Source organism: Macrotis lagotis, chromosome X, assembly GCF_037893015.1.
Source record: "Macrotis lagotis isolate mMagLag1 chromosome X, bilby.v1.9.chrom.fasta, whole genome shotgun sequence".
Classification (NCBI taxonomy): Eukaryota; Metazoa; Chordata; class Mammalia; order Peramelemorphia; family Peramelidae; genus Macrotis; species Macrotis lagotis.
In genome coordinates, this window is record NC_133666.1 from 596526097 (window position 1) to 596546908 (window position 20812).

The following is a 20812-nucleotide window of genomic DNA, read 5'->3' on the forward strand; positions in this document are numbered from 1 at the left end:
TTCACTGCAAGACTCTGGAGGGCTGTTCCTGTGACTCCCCAGGTAATGGCTAATTGTGTCAAAATAATCTGATTGTGACAGGTAATGGCAAGTGATTGTGATAAAATGATCATATTGTGACTTGTGATCTTAATGTGACTTGCAATTTTATTGAGACTTTTTAAAAAAACTTATTATCTGAGACCCAGGGTCATTTCTTCATTTATCTGAAGCAAAACTAAATTATAGCTGCAGCTAGCAGTTGCTTTGCAACACAATGGGACAGTGGATAGAGCATTGGACCTGGAAACAGGAAGATCAGTGTTCAAATACAACAACAGAATCTTACTAGTTGTATGACCAAGAGAAAGTTATTTCACCTCTATCTACCTTAATTTCCTGATCTATAAAATAGGGATAATGATGCAATCTACTTCCCATGGTTGAGAGGATGAATGAGATAATATTTTCAAAGCATTTTGCAAACTTTAAAGTATTATATGAATACTTGATATTATTTTTATTAGACATCTCCCTCTCCCCACCGTCAACATTTATAAGATCAAGATTCTTTCACATAGGGTGGCTAGGTGGCGTAGTGGATAGAGCACTGGCCCTGGAGTCAGGAGTACCTGGGTTCAAATCCGGCCTCAGACATATAATAATTACCTAGCTATGTGGCCTTGGGCAAGCCACTTAACCCCATTGTCTTGCAAAAAAAAACTAACAAAAAGATTCTTTCACATGTTCATTAGGTTATATGTAAGGTAAGCAAATGTTTTCATCAATTGCATGCGTTTATAATGTTTTTCCAATTGTTCTTAGGAATAACTAAGTGTACATGTACTCCCAAATAAGGCTTATTAACATAGCTGGTCAGCTTAACAAATTGCATTTATTCTGTTTCATGAAGGATTTGGAAGGAGGTAAAACATCTTTTCTCTGAAAAATCAGAAACAGGACTCCTCTGATCCTACTTGATCCCAGAAGGTAGAGCTAGGGTCAATGTCAGCAAAAATGACAGGGCACGCTTCAAGAGTCACTAGGTTGCCTGTACTTGGAGTGTTTAGACAGAGGTTATATAATTGGGCTGGGATACTGTAGATTCATTGTTCAGGTTGATGGTATTGCTGTTGTTATTTGTCCTTTGTTTTGAAAGAAGACCATGACATTATGGAGGTGATGTCATGTCATGTTCATGAATTGGATTTGAGAGAGGGAGTGCTGTGCAAAGTTAGCAGCCACATTTTTCTCTTCAGGAGCCATTTGGGTTCAATGGCCAGATATGAATCAGAACAACAGAAAAGGACTAAATGGTTCAGGTAAGGTTTCAACAAAAGGATCTCTAATGTCCCTTCTAAATCTAAGAGTTAATAATAATTTAATTTGTTAGTTTTTGCTCATCCTGTACAATATATCTTTAATCTTTTTTTCCTGAAGTTATCAAGTTCTACCTGGTCAACCCCAGGCATGGTAAATTTCTCTCATCCAATACAAGTGAATTTAATGAAAGTTTATCCAATCCAGTTCAAACCTATGTACCAATCATCCTCTTGGGGATGCTCTCTCTTCTCCAGGTTTTCAGACTACAAATCTCTTTGTTCTCTTTGAGAAGGATGAAGAAATTGCTGGGTGAAGACTTGTTAGGATCTTGGGAAAGTGACACTCTGCTCTGTCTCTAGAAATACTGTAAAACTGTCCCTTTCTTGAGGATGTTGTAAATGTTCACAGAAGATAAGCAGACCCCTATAAAAATAACCTTATCCAGGCTATCAAAGAACAGGACAGGTTATCAAAGACAGAATTGTGTAATGCCTTATTAACAGTTAGGAATTCATGGGCAGAAAGACCCTGATGGGTGATTGCAAGATTGTGAGCCCCTGAGGGAGACAGGGTGGGGGGGAATGAGGAAATGCAATCAAAACTTGTTTATCACAGTGTATACAAATCTGTCTTGCCTATTCCATTTTGTCTCACTCCACCAGACTTGCTGGTGGAGGTGATGCCCTATTTCTGAAGAAATGGAATAAAACTGCTTTCTGTTTCTACCTTGAAAAGCCTCCCATTTAATTAATTGGATTGGTGGTTGTCTGTCCCACACATATTCTATGTTTTTGACTCTCTTGGTTGTGTTTCTATCTTTCTGAGCACCTTCTTTCTTAGTTTCCTTTCCTAGCTTTTCATATAGGTCATGTTCATTTATCATGAGTGTCCACAAGGGTTTGTCCTAAATCCTATTCTTGAGTTCTCCATCTTATCTCATTTGATGATCTCAGCAGCTGGATTCAACTATTATCTCTATGCAGATGACTTTCAGATTTATTTTTCTGGACTCCCCTCTTGAGTGCCAGGCTTACATAATTAGTTGTTTAATGGCTATTTGAAGTGGACATCTTATTGACATCTTAAAGTCAACATATCCAAAGCTGAATTCATTTTATTTTCCCTTGAACCCTGACCTCTTCCAAGCTTTCCCATTTCTTTCAGGGGTACCACTAGTCGCCCAGATACCCAGGTTTGGAAACTAGGTATTATTTTTGAATTCTTATTTCAGTCACCTCACAGAGCAATTTTGCATGGCATAATCCAGGTCCCAGTAAGAGGGCCTGGGAAGAAAGGAAGCAAGCATATTTTTAATGCCTATTATGTGCCTAGCACTTTACATCTATTCTTTCATTTGATTCTCACAACAATCTTGGGAGGTAGGTTCTATTGCTATCCTTATTGGGGAGTTGAGGAAACTGAGACAGAGAGCTTAAATGATTTGCCTAGCATCACACAGCTTGCAGGTTTCTGAGACTAATTTTTTATTCAAACATTCCAGACTCCAGGCCCAGCATATCCACTGTTCTATGGAGCTGCTTAGGTCATGGTTAGGATAACTAAAATGCCAATATAGCTCTTCCTCAAGAATCATTTTTTAAGCTTGCCTATGGGTCCACTAAATACACTACTTAGTTCTCAGTGTCCCCACTCTGTTTTAGTGTGCACAGATGTATACATGTGTATACACATATTCATTATATTAGACACAAATAATTATATATATATATATATATACATACAGAGATCGAGAGAGAGAGAGAGAGAGAGAGAGAGTTTATGGTGGGGTGGAAAGATTCAAGGTGAATGATAAAGAAATTCATATACATTTGATGTTAGGCATATGATTTTATACTTAATATTACTTAAAAAATCTTATCAGAAAAAATGGGTATAGACATGAATAATATTTGGGTTGAAAGCCAGAGATGGGCTTGAATTGCACCTCAGTCCTTGAGGAACTGTGTTGAACCTTGAGCAAATCATTTCATGTCTATGAGCCTTAACTTCATCACCAATCAAATAGATATAATGACAGCTCTGTCCCATTTAAATGTGAGTATACACATGAAAGGACTTTATACATGATACAGTAAAAAAAAAATAATATAAGGGATCCTTATGGCTTTGAGATGTCAATCATCTATGATTTTTCTGATGTGAGAACTGCCTCTACTGGGAACTTCTCTACTGCCATCAGGGCTCTATAACTCATTAAATAAGTCTTAGAAAATCCCCTGAGGCTCTAAAGGATTAAATGACTTTACTATAATCAAATAGTTAGTATATGATTGAAGCAAGATTCCACTCAAACAGTCCTAAGAGATAAACATAGAACTCATTATTAGTGGGAATTTATTTGGTCTGAAATATCAGGATTGAGTCAAATTACTTCAAGACACTAGTTGATGAAAACAACAGTTTTTATTTCCTCTAACTTCACTTTCCCAAGTTCTTTGGCAGTGTTTTTAACTTTCAAACTTGGCCCAATCTTCTCATTAGCTAAGTTTAAGTTAAGAATTATTGCCAACTCCACCCCAGTATACATAATGATTAGAACATAAATAGAAGTAGAAAGAAAAACAACCCAAACACCTCTGAACATTGTATAATTATAAGGACTGAGTTTGGTCTTGAAAATGAGAAGAGAAAATATACATTCCTTCCATATTTGCAGAGCCAGGGAACTATGAGTACAGAACATTGTATATACTGTTAGATGAGACTGCTGCTTTGTTAGTTTGGATGAATTTCTTTGTTCCCCTCTATTTTCTTCTTTGCTATAAAGGGGAAGGTGAATGGAATAAATATTTTATATAGTGGCTAATATATAGTATGCTAATATTTAAATTTTTATTTCACTTGATCTTCACTCAATACATTAAGAAAAATTTATTAGACACAGTGCTAATAATAGACACAGGGGATAAAAAGGAGGTAAAAGGTGGTGCCTGACCTCAGGAAGCTTACAATGGAATAGGAAAAACTATGCAAACAAATGTAAACAAAGTCTTTAGGAGATGATTAATAGGCAACTAGATGGCTCAGTAAATAGAATACTGGTTTTGAAGTCAGGAGAATGGGAACTTGAATCCAGCCTCAGACACTTGACAGGTACTAACTGTGTGACCTTGGACAAATCACTTAACCCCTATTGCTTTGCTTCAAGGGCTATCTCCAGTCACCCTGATTCATTTTTGGTCACCGAACCCAGATGGCTCTGAAAGAGAAAGTGAGACTTGTGTCTTAGCACAGCATCCTCCTAACTCAAATCTAATCCATGTTCTTGTCAAGCCATCACCTTCTCTGATATCATGCTCTTCTTCAAGAATGAAGGACAAATATGAACATCACCAGTGCTCTATCCACTGTGTCATCTATCTGCCTATGTTTGGGGAATGACTAGTAGGGAGGGGGAAAGGATATATTTGGAAATGAAAGTGACATAAGACAAAATAAAAGATATCAATAACATTTTGAAAATTACTGTGAAAAAAATACTAAAAGCACCAGAATTGTTCAAGTCATTAAGATAGGATTTTTTAATTTGGCCTTCATTGTTGCTTGTCTGCATTCTTGAAGAGAACCATGACACCCGGAAGGTGGCATCACTACTTGCAAGTGAATTGGATCTAAGTGAAGCAGGGCTGTGCAAAATCACTCTCTCCTCTAGAGCTATCTGGAGCCAATGTCAAGATATAGTTTAAGATACTGGAGATGATCCTGATGCAACTCGGAGACCTTGGCCTTTTTTAAGCTAAAGTCTTTCTCAGGTCTCAGTTTATCTGAAGCAACACCCATTCAGTGATTAAGGCTAGGAAAGAAATAAGGCAGAAAAAGGACTCTTGTAACCTAATAAAAAAAATCAAAAGAAGGAAGTAAGGGAAAGGTATGAAATGCCATGAGAAATGTCATATTAATTCTGGTCTCCATACTACACTGTATGCTATTTATTTGCACTAAGCCACAACTTAATTTTCTATCTTATTCACTCTCTCATTTATTCACTCTTCATAGTCAAAATTTTAAAACATGACTTTAAAAAAAACTAAAAATATAATTCTATTTTTCTTTTTTCTTTATTTGTGTGTATGTTTGTGTCTCTGTCTTTTGTGTTTGTGTGTGTGTGTGTGTGTGTGTGTGTGTGTATGTATGTGTGTACACACTCACAAATTTCTTTCAGGGTTCATTACCTTTCTCTGTTTCCATAGCAATTTTTCTCTGATATATTCCTATTTCAGCTTTGACTGGGATTCTTCTTTTTTTGTTTGTACTCTCTTTTGATACTTTCTTTTGAAGTGAATGTGAGGGTGATGAGAGAAAGACAGAGGGCAAAAGAGACAAGTTGACCTGGCATGAATCTAATAGTAATTCTTGGGATGAAAATTTTGTGAATACAGAATAAATTAAAAAAAAACACTTTGATTCCCTATTCCAAGTTCTGAAATTGTTTAGGCTAAAATATATGGTCTCCACATTTTAAGTAGTCTATTGACATGCAAGAGTGTGTACAGGTAGGAAGGGCGCTCAAATCAAGATATATGAAAATCATTGAAGGTGCTAAAGGTATTTATCTTACTGCAGAGACAACTTAGAAGAAAATATAATCATATTCTTCACAAATTTGGAGAGCTGTAATGTACATGGAAAAGCAATTAGACATTAGGTTGTATACTAACTAGAAAGAGCACTGATGTCAAAAGACTTGGGTTGCTGATTTTTTTACTCACGAAGTATGGATTGTCATATAATAGACTCTTAATAAATACTGTTTTATTTTTATTTTTTGGTTTTTGCTAGGCAATGGGGTAAAAGTGACTTGCCCAAGGTCACACAACTGGGTAATTATTGTCAGAGGCCCGATTTGACCTCAGGTTCTCCTGACTCTAGGGCCAGTGCTTCATCCACTGCACCACCTAGCTGCATAGGACTGTTTGGGAAAGCTACTAGTACATAATGTCAAACTCTCATTCAGCTTCTTCCAGAAAAACAGATCTGGAAATAATGGCTAGAATAAACAAGGATGCCAATGATGGTTTAATAAAAAAGAAGAGTTTTCTAGTAGAGTTGATTAGAAATAGCAGAAGCTGTGTAAATAAGCTGTTACTAAATGTTCAAGCAACTGCTGAAGCATTCCCAATTACTGGGAAACTAGAGAGGGAATCATTCCTTATTTTTTATATAGGAGGCCAAGTGACAAGAGATCTGGTCTTGAAAAGAAGAAAACCTGCAAGACTTCTTGTCTCTGCCACACTCTGACAAGTCACTTGACCTTTAAGTTTTCTAGGGAACCTCTGAGACCTTGAATTGCTGAGAAGATACTGCCCTTCATTGAGAAAGGGAGTTTTCTCACTAGGACATCACAGATCCAGTCCCTGTCCCAATGGAATAAGTCAATAAGCATTTTTTTAAAGTGCCTACTATATCCTAAGTGCTGGAGATACAGTTAATAAAAAAGAAAGTTTTCAAGTAGCTGACAGTCAAATAAGACAGTAAGGAGGCAGGAAACCAGGGTTTGGGAGTAAAGGACCAGGATATATATTGTGGTGGCAGAGAGTCCAATACAGTTCTGCTCTGTATTGAGAGGATTCTGGTGATCTAGTTCTCTTCTCTATCTCTAAATTTTTTAATGTATTGTTTAACCTAATAAAGCTTTAGTAGACACAAAAATTACTTTGTCATATAAAATGGATCTTAAAGTCACTAATTGTTATACTTGTATGGCATTAACTACTTCCTAGAAAAACTGTAGGCCTATCCTTCCCTCTCCTTCTCAAGAACAGAGGACTGGGAATCCTTGGTTTGAATTATCCACAGAGTAGCTTCTGCCTTCCCCTTCCCCTTCATACTTTTTAAAAATCTATGATAAAAGAATTATGCAATCTGATGCTTAGTGAAGTGAGCAGAACAAGGAGAAAATGACAGCAACATTATGCCATGATCAATTATGATAGACTTAGCTCTTCTCAGTAATACAGTGATCAAAGACAATTCCAAAAGACAATTCCATGAAATTTCCATTTTGTGATGGGAAATGTAACCCATACCCAGAGAAAGAACTAAAGAATCTGAATAAAGATCAAAGCACATTATTTTAATTTTTTGTTATTTTTTCTTGTGGTTTTTCCCTTTTATTCTGAGTCTTTTCTTACATCATGACTAATATGAAGATATGTTTAACATGATTGTACATGAATAGCCTATGTCACATTGCTTGTTCTTTTGGGGAGGGAGGAAGGAAGAGAGGGAGGGAAAAATTTGCAACTCAAACTTTTAGAAAAATGAATGTTGAAAATTCTCTTTACATGTAATTGAAAATAAAGACTATTAAGTAAAAAAACAAGATAACCCAGAAATTATAATAATTATAAAAAAATCTATAACAACTATTTGATAATGGCAAAGTTCATTTTGTTTTAACCTCACATTCTTGGAATAGGAAGGTGCCTTAGAGATCTTTTGGTCTAAACAGTATTGAAAAAGGGGTACCCTCTAAAATATTCCCATCTAATATCCAGACACTAGATATAATATCCTTGCTGGAATATCCTAATTGAGAGATTTTAAGTGAAAATAATTCATTTTTGGCCAGCTCAAATGGTTGTTTCCTTGTAGTGAGTAGAAAAATCTTACCTTCTTAACAAAATAATGTCAAATTCAAATTGAAAAAGATACTTGTGTGCCCATATTAACAAAAAGGGTTATTAACCTGGACTCAATCTCTGTCTCTGCCTTTCTAAAGCATGGTATACATATAAATGTATGAATATACACATATATAGATTGTAAAAACACACATATAAATTGTATATATGTATATATATATAGAAAGAGAGAGAGCTTGTATATGTATGTAAATATATATGCATATAAAACTATTTCAATATAATTGATTTCTACTGCAATCATGTCTTTGATTTTGTGCATTTTCTTTCATTACTCTGAAGATTCATCACCAAAGTGGTTACATTTGCAAGTGTTCCATGGTCTTTAGAGATTTTACCAGATTGGTCAGGGGAACTGATTAACTAGTAATAAACAGAACTGGAAGAGACCTTAAAGATCATCTAGTTCATTTCTCTAATTTGATACAGGGGGGAAAACAAGAGTCCTTGTGAGATTAGATGATTTGGTGATACAGGTAGGAAGTTACAGAAGCAGCTTTCCTCCATAGATATCTGATTCCAAGTGGAATATTTCTTCCACTGTATATTATAACCATCTAGGCACCTTCTGAGAATATTTTCAATGAAAATGAGTTCCTTCTGAAACTCATTCTGTGTATCAAAGTTACATAATGGAAGCTGGGGTTTTCAGGACGAAACACTTGGTCTGAAGCAAGAAAAATAATTTTGACCTATTTTGATTGACTCATCACTGATTTAGTTAGCCAGCCACTGCTCAATCTGCTAAAACAATAAAAATTCTAAAGAATACAGGGACTAGTTTAGCCAATCCCATTATATGGAAAATAACCATAATTTTGGACTTAGTTTCTCCAAAACAAATTAGAATTCCCATTTTTAGATAAAAATGTCTTTGTAATGGAGATAAATGATTCTTCAAAATACATTGTATTCAAAATAATTTTAATTAATTGGTTTTTATGTTGGTCTTTATTATATTTTATGTATTAAAGACCATAACTTATTTAAGCATATAATAATCATGGATGACAAAGAGAAATGAATCTATGAGAACCTGAAACAAAAGGTGATAAATTTGAAATGAATGCACATGTTCCCATTACCTGCTGTCCATGGTAAAACACAGCAAGGAGAAACATGGCCATCAAAAGCAGGGAGGCCTCCTTGGTTCCCAGGAAATCTCTTCTGTAGAACAAAAACAAAATTAATAAATGATCACTAATGATCACAGAGACATCAACCTGAGAGCTAGAAAGGGGCTGAAGAATCTAGAGTTGGAGGAGAGCTTAGAAATCATTCAATATGAATCTTTTGTTTGACAAATGAGGAAACTGGGTCCCAGAGAGTTGAACTGGCTTGCCTGCAGTCAAAGTATGGAATGGTGGGAAGGTCACTGGATTTAAAGTTGGAAGAACTCACTTTGATTACTGGCTGTTAATTATTAGCTGTGTGACCACAGACAAAACATTTTGTCTTTGTTTTCCTCCAGAAAATGAGGAATTTCGAAAAGATCCTTCCTCATTTTAGTTGCTTCTATATGACCAGCCACTTATTAAATAGAACTGGGAACTAGTCTCAGGTTTCTCTCACTCCCAATTCAGTGCTCTTTAAGGACACATTCTCTTAATTTCAGGCAAGTAAAGCAACATTATACCATTTTGCAGAGGGAGATCACATTAATCAAAAGAGCACTGGGTTAGAAGTCAGATACCTTGTGTTTGTGTTCTTGTTTGTTTTGTTCTAGTTGTTTAAAATCATGTCTGAATCTCCTAGATCCCTTTTTGCAGTTTTCTTGGCAAAGACACTGGAGTGGTTTACCATTTCTTTTTCCAGTTCATTTTACAGATGAGAAAACTGAGGCAAGATTTAAGTGACTTGCCTAGGATCACACAGCTAGTGTCTGAGGTTGGATTTAAATTCAAGAAAAGGAATCTTCCTGACTTGACCCTCTATCCATTGTACCACCTTAGCTATTGTATTCTACCATTAACTCTTTTTTTTTAGGTTTTTGCAAGGCAATGGAGTTAAGTGACTTGCCCAAGGCCACACAGCTAGGCAATTATTAAGTGTTTGAGGCTAGATTTGAACTCAGGTACTCCTGACTACAGGGCCAGTGCTCTATCCACTGCGCCACCTAGCCACCTCAACCATTAACTCTTTGTGTAAATGTGGGCAAGACACTAGACCTAATTTTCTTAGACCCAGTTTCCTTATCTATAAGATAAGAAGGTACATAGTATCACACATTTTGAGAATTAGAAAATAATTCTCATTGTTAGGGATTGTTTCCTCCCCCTACCCTTATCCCCACCCCAGATCAAATTTAATTTGACCACTTTGTAACTTCTAACAACTGTTCCTGATTCTACCCTCTGGGACCAAGCACAAGAAGACACTTCCCCACTTATACCACCCTTAGATATTTGAAGATGGCTATCATGTCTTCCTTGAGTTATCTCCACATAAAAAAATTCCTAGTTCCTTCAATGACAATCCTGGAGGCTCTTTACCATGTTGATTGCCCTATTTGTGGATACTCTAGCTTATCAATATCACATCTTATCCTTTCTTAAATTGTGGTGCCCAACTGAACACACACACACTTTCAGATGAGTTTTGATGAGAGCAAAGTACATCTCAGAATTCAAGGATGCTATGTTTCTCTTCATATGGAACAATTTTGCATTAGATTTGTGGCCTTCATGTCACATCACACACCTAACTGAAATTTGGTTACATACCACTAAATGCTCCTGATCTTTTCAAAATTGCTTTCTAACTTTTCTTCTCCCATGTTGTATTTATAAACTTGATTTTTTGTACCTAAATATAATACTTACATTAATTACTATTTTAATTTCAGTTCACTTATTTCAACCATGTCTAAGTCTTTTTGACGTCATTTGGAGTTTTCTTGGCAAAGATACTAGACTGGCTTGCCATTTCCTTCTCAAGCTCATTTTTACATATAAAAAGAAAACCGAGGTAAACAGAGTTAAGTGACATGCTGTAGCTAATAAATGTCTGAGGAGGTTTGAACTCTGGTTTCCTATCTTACTCATTAATCTCTAAGATCAGATTTGAATTTAGGAAGATGAGTCTTCCTGACTCCAGACATGGAACTCTATCCTCTGCCACCTGGTTGTCCTTTTATTCCTTCTGAATTACCCCTGAATTGATTCATTCCAATATTCTATCTCTTGAGTCTTTTGGGGACTTATTTCTTTTATCCAGTGAGTTAGCTAGTTACTCTTCTCCCAGGTTTTGATGATATGATAATTTGACTAGATTTCCATCAACATTTTTATTCAAATTATCGATAAAAATAAACAAAACATTAATCATTCAGGGTTAGCCATTGAACCTTGAGGGGTATTCCACTAGAGACTTCCTCCTATATTAACAATGAATCATTAACAACTTCCTTTTGAATGTGGTCATGCAACCAGTTCTCTCTCAGTACTTCTCTCTTTTAGTAATAAAGGTCAAAAACACTCCTTAGTTTTACAATCCAAAGCAGATTTAAATAAGAAAATAATATTACTTTCCCTTCATTTCTTAATTATATACAATTGCATGCATCATAAAAAAGAGATTATGTGAGAGATTGGCTTCAGAAGATAAATGGAGAAGGAATAAAGCTTGCTGAAATAACAAAAAGCAACATGTTGGATTGTTCTGAGAAGCAGATTATTATTTAATATATTGGGGTAATCAACCATGATTCTTTTATTAACTGAATATCTTGAGCCAATTTTAATATTCCAATGAGATTACCATTTCTCTCTCTTCCTCCTAAAGTAGCCTGATAATCTCCTACTTTCCTGTGTTCACCACATTGATGCCAGCAAGGTCACTAGATGCAAGTGAGGTCACCTCATCAGTTTAATCCACTAAAGATCAGAACTCCAGACTCAGTCTCCCTGGTACCAGTAACTACAGGAGTGTGCCACCATGCCCATCTAACTAACACAGTTTTCAACAAATCACTCAAGCAATGTGATCCATTTATATCAGAAGAAAGTTTTTTCTTAAATCACAGGATCCAAGAATCACAAAATAATTTCAAGTTAAAAGAGAATTTAGAAGTCATCTATTTCCAGCTGTACCTGAATAGGAATTCCCTCTGTAGTCTGATTAAATAGTCACTTAGCCTCCCCTAGAATATTTCTCACAATATGGAACCCACTATACTTCCCAATCCAACCTAGAGGAATCCTTATTCCACTTTAGAATAGATCTAATTATTACGATATTTTCCTTCACGTTCTTCCTCTTAACATTTTCCTCCAATGACTCCTTGTAGTTTTCAGAGAAGAATGGGATTAAACATTATAACAGGAAGTTTAGCCCAAGAAGGCTATTGATGATAGACTAGCCAACTGAATTCTACTATGGCAAAGAACAGATTTCAGCAGGCAGTATTCTCAGACTTAAAAACTCACAGAGTTAGAAGGAAATTAAGAGGCCATCCAGTCTACCCTTCTTTTCCCTTATCTTACACATGAGGAAACTAAGCCCAAGGAGGTTAAATGGCTGAATAACCCATCCCAGGTCGCACAAATATATATTGGAGGCATGATTTGAGCCTCCATTCTGTGAGAACAGTCAAAGGTCTTATGACAATATCTCTTCATGTAACATATTATACAGAGAGTAGTTCATAATACAATTGGGTACCCAATTGTTAGGTCCTAACCCTATTGGGTGAATTGTTGAGGCTTCCTGAGGGCTCTGTGGACTCAGTTATACTCTCAGAGGAAATAGCCTCTATTTATGTTCTCTCTCTTGATGAAAAGGAAAAGTAAAAATAGCTAATATGTATGTGGTGTTTTAAACTATGTGAAGCATTTTACTAATCTCATTTTATCCCCAGAGCAATATTGTGAAGGAGGTGCTATCTTTATCCCCATTTTAAAGAAGAGAAAATTGAGACTAAGAGATTGTCACTTGCCTAGGATCACACAACTATTTACTATCTGAGAAATGATTCAAGCTCAGCCCTTCCTGTCTTCAAGTCCAAAGTCCAGAGCACTATGTCAAGCTGCCTTCCTAATTATGTTTGTTTGATACTGTAGATTAGTACCATATTATTACCGGGGGGAAAAGACAGTGATAATGACCTTCCATGTTCAGCTGTTTGCTGTGTGTACCTCCCCACCTAAGACAGTGACAAAAACAGAAAACCCAGGCATCTAGCACCCTGCTCTATTAAGTCCAAATTAAGTCCAAATTCTAGTGTTCTCTATAAAAACATTCCTTCTGATGCTTCTCTCATGAATGTGCAGAGGAACTGTTCTCCCTTACAAGCATCCTCCACCTGAAGAGAATTAGCAAAGGTTAGTTTATGTAGTCATACTGTGGTGACACGAAGCAGGCTTCAGTTCCCTCTCTTAGATCAAGCAGAAGGAGAGGGAGGGTTTTGAGGAGGACAGTACTTATTTAAGTAGCAACAATATCTCAAGCAACAGAGGAATTCAGAAAAAAAAAACACCAGTGGAAGAATTTTACTTTTAAATGTCTTTTTTCTCTGCCTTTCTCTTCTAGTTCAACTCAGCATGAAGTATCCTCTCTGGGTAAAGTAGTCCAGGAGAATAGCTAGCAGTGAAGGATTCTAGGAAGACATTGTTGGGAGGGAGGCCCAGAATACTTCCTGAAGAATGAATAGACTTTAATCTTTCATTATATACCAAGGCAAAAATCTCAAATCACAGAGAGAAGTGGGGGGGGGTAAGGGCAAGAGAAAGAGAGAAGGGAAGAAGAGGAGGAGAGAGGGAAAAGTGGAGAGAGAGACAGAAAGACTGAGACAGAGACAGAGAGACACAGAGACTGACAGAGACAGAGATAGAAAGAAAGATAGAGACAGGGACAGACAGACAGATAGAACAACAGAGACAGGGACATAAAGTCAGAGTCAGATTCAGAGAAACAGACACACACAGGCAAAGAGATAGACACATAGAGAGACAGTCAGAGACAGAGAGATAAAATGTGTGAGTGAATCGTCAATCTGGAATTTCTAACTTGCTTGTCTTCATCATTTTTGTTCTGTTTCAAAGAAGCCCTGATCCTTTCCCCAAACATCCATTCAAGGCCTTTACTCTGCTGAACAATGGCCTTGCATTTCACAGATTCCTGGATGAGGAACTGGATAGACTTTACAGATCACCTATTACCTGGGCTCTGTGAACTTGATACTTTAAGTATTTTGATAATTATTTTTCAACATGATTTTTCCTTTTAAAACTTTGTTTACTTTATGCATTTAAAACCATTTTAAGAAGAAGTCCAGATTGCAGTGGGGATTCATGACGCAGGAAAGTTTAAGAACCTCAGTCTAAATTTACATATGAAGAATCTGTCCAGAGAGAGGAGGTGACTGGTGAAATTTTCTTACAGTTGGGTTTGACAATAGCTGACTGCTAGTGGATAGAGTCCAAAACCAATCTCTTTTTATTATAAAGTATATCCTTAGGTTCGGGTCCTAGAATATTATATTATTATTGTTGTTACTAATAATATCTTTGTTGGAAAGGTTGTTCTATGGAAGAAGAATTAGTGAATTATTTGTCCTGCTTGACTTCAGAGGAACAGAATAGGAGCCATGAATAGAAGGCAGAGGGAGTCAATCTTTGACTTGATGTAAAGAAAGGTCCCTATCCATGAATTATTTTTTAAAAAATGGGCCAATCTGCCTCAGGAGGTAGAGGCTACCAAAAATCAGTCAATTATCAAACATTTATTAAAGCACCTCTTGTGTAACAAGCACATGCTCAATAACAGAGATAGAAATATGAAGAATAAAATGACTTTGCTTTCATGGAGATGGACTTCAAATGAATTCTGGATGAGCACATTTAGGATGTGATTGAAGTCATTCTAGGAGTTGGTTGTGCTGATGTCGGCAATCTTTCCAAGTCTGAGATTTGGATTCTGTGGTTCTTTTTCACCTGACTCTCAGGACATTTAGAATTGTAGAACTATAAGCTTAATGAAATGTTCCGATTTTGGGGAGATTTGGTTAAAGTACTATAGCATGACAACTTTATCTTTAGAGAAAGCAACATTTAACCCTTTCCTTTCCTTTGCTGAAGAAACTTACTGAGTCACAGATGCTCACAGTTGGAAGGAACGTCATCTAGCCCACTTCCCTTTTTGATTTCAACCTACTTTTCCAACTTAGTTTCCCCTATGCTTTACTTCATACACTTTACTTTCTAGACAATCTGTTTGTTCTGTTTCACAACTCTGGGTATTTTTCCAATCTATTCTCAGCATCTAGTAAATAATTCATTCTTTCCCCCTCCCTTCCTCCCTGCCCACCACTACACTTTGGTCTTTTAAAGTCATTCTCTTTAAAGAAAATTCTCTATCATGTGTTTCATCTTTCGTGAAATCTGTTCCATCCTAAAGTGATCTCTCTTCTCAAATTTTTAGAGCACTCTGGCTACATCCCTTGCTTTTATCATGTTCTACCAGATATTATACCTATTCACGACCATGTCGTATGTCTCTTATTCAACTACGAGTCCTTTTAGGACAAGGGCTTACTGTTATCTAATACATTTTCTACACATAGTAAATGATTTAAATTGTTTATTCAATTAAATTGCACAGCTTGGGTGAGTGCTAGTATGAAACAATTTTAGATTGTTAAAGCTGGCAAGAACCTTAAAGAGAAATGATACAATTAAGATCATAAATGAGCACCTGAAGCAGGACTAGAGCCTAAGTTTTCCAACACTTCCCTCTATACTTATCTATTTCTTTAGCTTTAAATTTTATTTTAGCTATGTTTCATCATTGAACATTGTATTATACATACTGTTTGTAAAAGAGTGAGACTAGAATAGGTAAAATAATTAAATTTATTAAACATTTATTATGTATGAGATACTTATTACATGTGGGGATACAAATATTCACCTATCCTCAAGGATCTTACTTTCTTTTCTTTTTTGTGGGGAGAGGGGGGCAGAAATCCAACTTATATGCAGATCAGTAAATGCAAAGTAAATTCAAATGAACACCCAAGTATGGTAATTTCAAGGGGAAGAGAATACAAGGAACTTTGGGGGGAGGGTCCCAGATTCAAAAAGGAAGTACATTTTAGACATGGGGGACAGCCTATGCAAGAAGAGAGTAGCAATAGGTATGAGAGATCAGGCCTTTATCTCTTTTTGAGTATATGTAACATCCACTAATTTTATCTCCTTGTTTCAACCCATCCTTCTGCTCCAAATCATCCTGCAGACAGCTACAAAAATTCTCTCCCTAGAGGACTGATTTGGCCATGTTACTTCCCTGTCTGATAATCCATATGACTTTGTTTTGTTTCTCCATAAAATACTAACTCCTCAGTATGGAATGTGAAATACTGATTCAGACTGCAACCAATCAATGAGTCATTCAAACAAACATTTATTAAGCATCTCCCACAAACCAGGCACGGTGCTAGGTCCTCCAGCATAGGTTTCCAGATTTATTTCATATTGCTCCCCTTTATACACTGGATTCCAAATAACTTATTGCTGTTTTTTTCAAACCTGATATTCATTTTACTTTCTGCCTTTATATTTTTGCAAATGCTGTCAATCAATCAACAAGAATTTATTAATTGTTTATAATATTATAGTTATTATGTTAGATCCTAGAGATACACAAATAAAAGTCAGCCACAACTACTTACTATGCAAAGTACTAAGAAATGAGTATTGAAAGAAAGGCAAAAACATAGTCTCTTCATTCTAATGGGGAGATAATTTGTAAACAATTACATATATACATTTTAACATGGAAGGTAATCTCAAAGGGAAGACACTAGCAGTGGGGGATGGGGTAGGAAGTGTGTTGGTCTTTCAAATTGAATATGAATGGAGTCTTGAAGGAGGTGAAGTAAACCAGGAAGTGGAGATGAGGAAAGAGAACATCCTAGATGATGGGGGAAAGATATGGGAGATGGAATGTTCTGTGTGAGAAAGACCAGTGTCAGATTAGGTTCTTTTTTTTTTTTTTTTGCAAGGCAGTGGGGTCAAGTGGCTTGCCCAAGGCCACACAGCTAGGTCATTATTAAGTGTCTGAGACTGGATTTGAACTCAGGTACTCCTGACTCCAAGGCCAGTGCTCTATCCACTGTGCCACCTAGCTGCCCCCCCCCCACTGTACCACCTAGCTGCCCCCAGATTAGGTTCTTAATGGATGTTTATTGAATGGTTGATGGGAAGTGAGTAAAGTATATAGACTAGAAAGATAGGAAAGATCATGTTGTGAAAATTGTTAAAGGACAAACATGATTTTATAATTGATTTTGAATATCTTCAAAAATTTTATTACCATAAAAAAACCACTGGAATTTAAATTGAGAAGTATGTGACACTCTCTGACCTGCATATTAGGAAGATTAGTTTGGCAGCTAGGATGCCTCTAAGTGGGGAAAGATTTGAGGAAAGAAGATCAAACAGCAGATTATTGCAATAGTTCATTTGGGAGGTGTTGAGGACCTATTATAACCTGACAGCTCTGTGACAAAAGAAAATGGTTGTTCATGAGAGATGTTGTAATCAGAAATAACTAAACTTGGCAACAGATATGCTACTGCAGGTGAGGATGCAAATATGGGTCACTGGGAAGAAGTGTAGCAGTAATAGGAAATTTGGATATTTTTGGAAAATATGAGTTTTATTTTGAATATGCTGAGTTATGAAATCTATGGCTCAGTCAATCTGAGAGACTGGAGGTCAGGAAAGAAATAAGAACTAGTTAAAAGCATCTAAGTTATCATCTGATTAAAGATGAGAATTGAATGAGAACAACTGGCAAGAAAATATTAATGGAGAAGAGGGCCAAGGACAGACCTCTGGTGCATGCACACAATTGGTGGACATCAACTGGAAGACAGGGAGACAGCCAGAAAAAAGCAATGTCAAGAAAACTTAGAGGAGAGAGTATCAAAGGAAAAGAAAAATGATCAAAAATTCCAGAAGTGAATTACAGACAAGTCTAGGAGGACAAGAATTAAGAAAAGGACATTAGGTTTGACTGCCTCGAGATACTAACTTTGGAATGAGAAGTTTTAGTTGAATGATGAGATTAGAAGTAGAAAATTTAGAATAGAGTAAAAGGAGAGGAAGTGGAAGTACTAATTATGAACAGCTTTAAGTTTGATCATCAAAGGAAAAGTGATATAGAATGGTAGTTATGGAAGACGGTTGGATCTGAGAGTATTTTTTTTTATCTGCATCATATCTTTTTTTTTAAAGATTTCATTTATTTTGAGTTTTACAATTTTTCCCCTAATCTTACTTCCCTTCCCCCACAGAAGGCAATTTGTCAGTCTTTTACGTTGTTTCCATGGTATACATTGATCCAAATTGAGTGTGATGAGAGAGAAATAATATCCTTAAGGAAGAAACATAAAGTATAAAAGATAGCAAGATCAGACAAGAAGATATCAGTTTTTTTCCCCTAAATTTAAGCTAATAGTCCTTGGTCTTTATTCAAACTCCACAATTCTTTCTCTGGCTACAGATGGTATTCTCCATTGCACAGAGCCCCAAATTGTCCCTGATTGTTGTATTGATGGAATGAGTGAGTGAGTCCATCAAGGTTGATCATCGCCCCCATGGAGAGTTTTTATTAAGAGTGGGGGAGAGGGGCAGCTAGATGGTACGGTAGATGAAGCACCAGCCCTAGAGTCAGGAGCACCTGGGTCCAAATTTAGCCTCAGACACTTAATAATTATCTATCTATGTGATCTTGGGCAAGTCACTTAACCTCATTACCTTGCAAAAACTAAAAAAACAAAAGCAAGAATGTAGGAAGAAATGGTTGTGCATCATGTAGGCAATAAAGAAGAAACCAGAAGACAGGGAGAATTTGAAAATTAGGGATACAGTAGACTGGACTGGAATACTGATTAAGTATTCATCTACAGGAATTTGTCTTGGCAAGGAGGAGGGACACTTTCTCATATGAAACAAAGTACTTAATATGCTTTCAGAGGAAAATAATATTGATGGCAATTGCTATTTTTGTAAGCATTCATTTCATTTATCAGTTTTTTGGTATATAGCTAGGCAAAACATTTTCTACATCATCTTTTTTTTGTGAATTCTTCCATTTTGTTTTTTATTTTCATAATTCAGATTTACTTTTTTAATTTTGTAAAGACATCATTAATCAACATTCTGTCCATTTTGTGAGTTTTAAAAACCTGAATCTCATTTTATTAACTTATTTAAAATTACTTATCCATTTCTTATTTTTTTAGCACTTTCTATTTTTGATTTGAGTTTTTATTTGTTCTTTTTCCGGTTTTTTAGTTGAAAGAAAAATTTATTGATTTCTTTTTTTACTGTTATGGATGAAAATGTTTAGAAATATGCATTTTCCCCTAAATACTGCTTTGTCTAGATCTTAAGACTTTTTGTATATTGTCTTAATATATTTTTTTAGGATTATATTGTTTCATCTGTGTTTGAGTTTGAATTTTTCTTCACATGCTTCTTATTGATTATAATTGTTATTTTATTGCAGTCAGTAAAGGGTGTGTTTAATATTTCTATTTTTTCTGTATGTGTGAGTTTTTTAAAATGCCCTAGCAAATGATCACTTTTTAAAAGAAACGTCAAGCAAAAACTGTGAATGTGTCTTACAATACCCATTATGTAAAAACAAGGAGTCTAAGTCATCTAACTACTCAAAAATAATATTCATGTGTTTAATTTCTACTTTATTATCTTTTTGCTAGTTTCATCTAGGTCTTTATTAATTATTTTCTTTTCCATTTCTCTTTATGGTTTGATTAGATTTTAAAAACACATTTAAATTCTGTGCCATTCTATGCATATATTGTATTTTTTCTTCTCTGTCACCCTTAAGCATAATGTAGTTTGTTTTCATTGTTTCCTTGTGTAAAATTATGATTATTGTCCCTTGTTTGTAAGATTTACTTGAAGTCCTATGGATTTCATTCAGGCCCTTATTGGACACTAGACAAAACCACTGCCTGGCAAATAACTGATGCTACATAAATGTTTCATTATTATCACCTGGATAGTAAGTATCAGAGGTAGCATATGAACTCAGGTCCTCTGACTCAAATGCAACAAACTTTCATATATTTCATGCTACTTCTCTAATGGGGTTGATAAGGTCTATTCTATTTACTTGACTGTCAATATTAAATCATCTAATTAAAAGAATCCTTAGAATAGCAAAGGAACACATAAAGATTTAATCATCATCAATTAAAGGAAGCCCACAAAATGCATTAATTAATTCCTTGGAAATGGGCACATCTTAAAAGAAGTCCATGTGCCTGTTGACTTGATTAATGGTGATAACTTAAATGGATGATTTATGAAGCTACTGAGATGAGGAGTAGAAAAGGTTTTCTGGTCTTTCTAAATTCTTTTAAGCTTATAGCATGTCTCTATGTAAGGAAGAATTTGGAAAAAAAGATTTAAATGTCCATTCTTTTCACACTCCAACATCATTAGCAATAAACTTGGTATTATGTTTATTTTTGAACCCATGGAAGAGAATTTAATGACTAGTTTTCATGTGGATCCCAAATAAGAGACTAGCATTAAATTCCACTGCTGAGAAACTGAATAATTACATGAACCTCTTTCTAGTACTGAATATTCAAGAACTCTAGGGAATGAAATGCCATTTCTTAGGAGGTAGCTAGGAGGTGGCCTACTTTTAATATGATCATAAAGTAGAATTTTACACAAATATTCAAAAAACAGAGAACTGTCAAATCTGAACATACCTTAAAGATGATTTAATCTGAACAATTCATTTTGAAGAGGAGGAAACTGAAGTTGTAGGAGAACAAATGATTTGCCCAGATTTTA

At 35.6% G+C, this 20812-nt stretch overlaps 1 protein-coding gene across 2 annotated transcripts in view; it reads right to left on the bottom strand.

Moving 5' to 3' along the window:
• Nucleotides 1-20812, bottom strand: part of ADCY8 (adenylate cyclase 8) — a 397409-nt gene that overhangs the window by 90476 nt on the left and 286121 nt on the right. For both annotated transcript variants that reach the window (XM_074202342.1, XM_074202341.1), the window contains one exon: nt 9053-9134. In XM_074202342.1, the coding sequence (XP_074058443.1) occupies nt 9053-9134 (82 nt within the window). The remainder of the gene's footprint in view (nt 1-9052; nt 9135-20812) is intronic.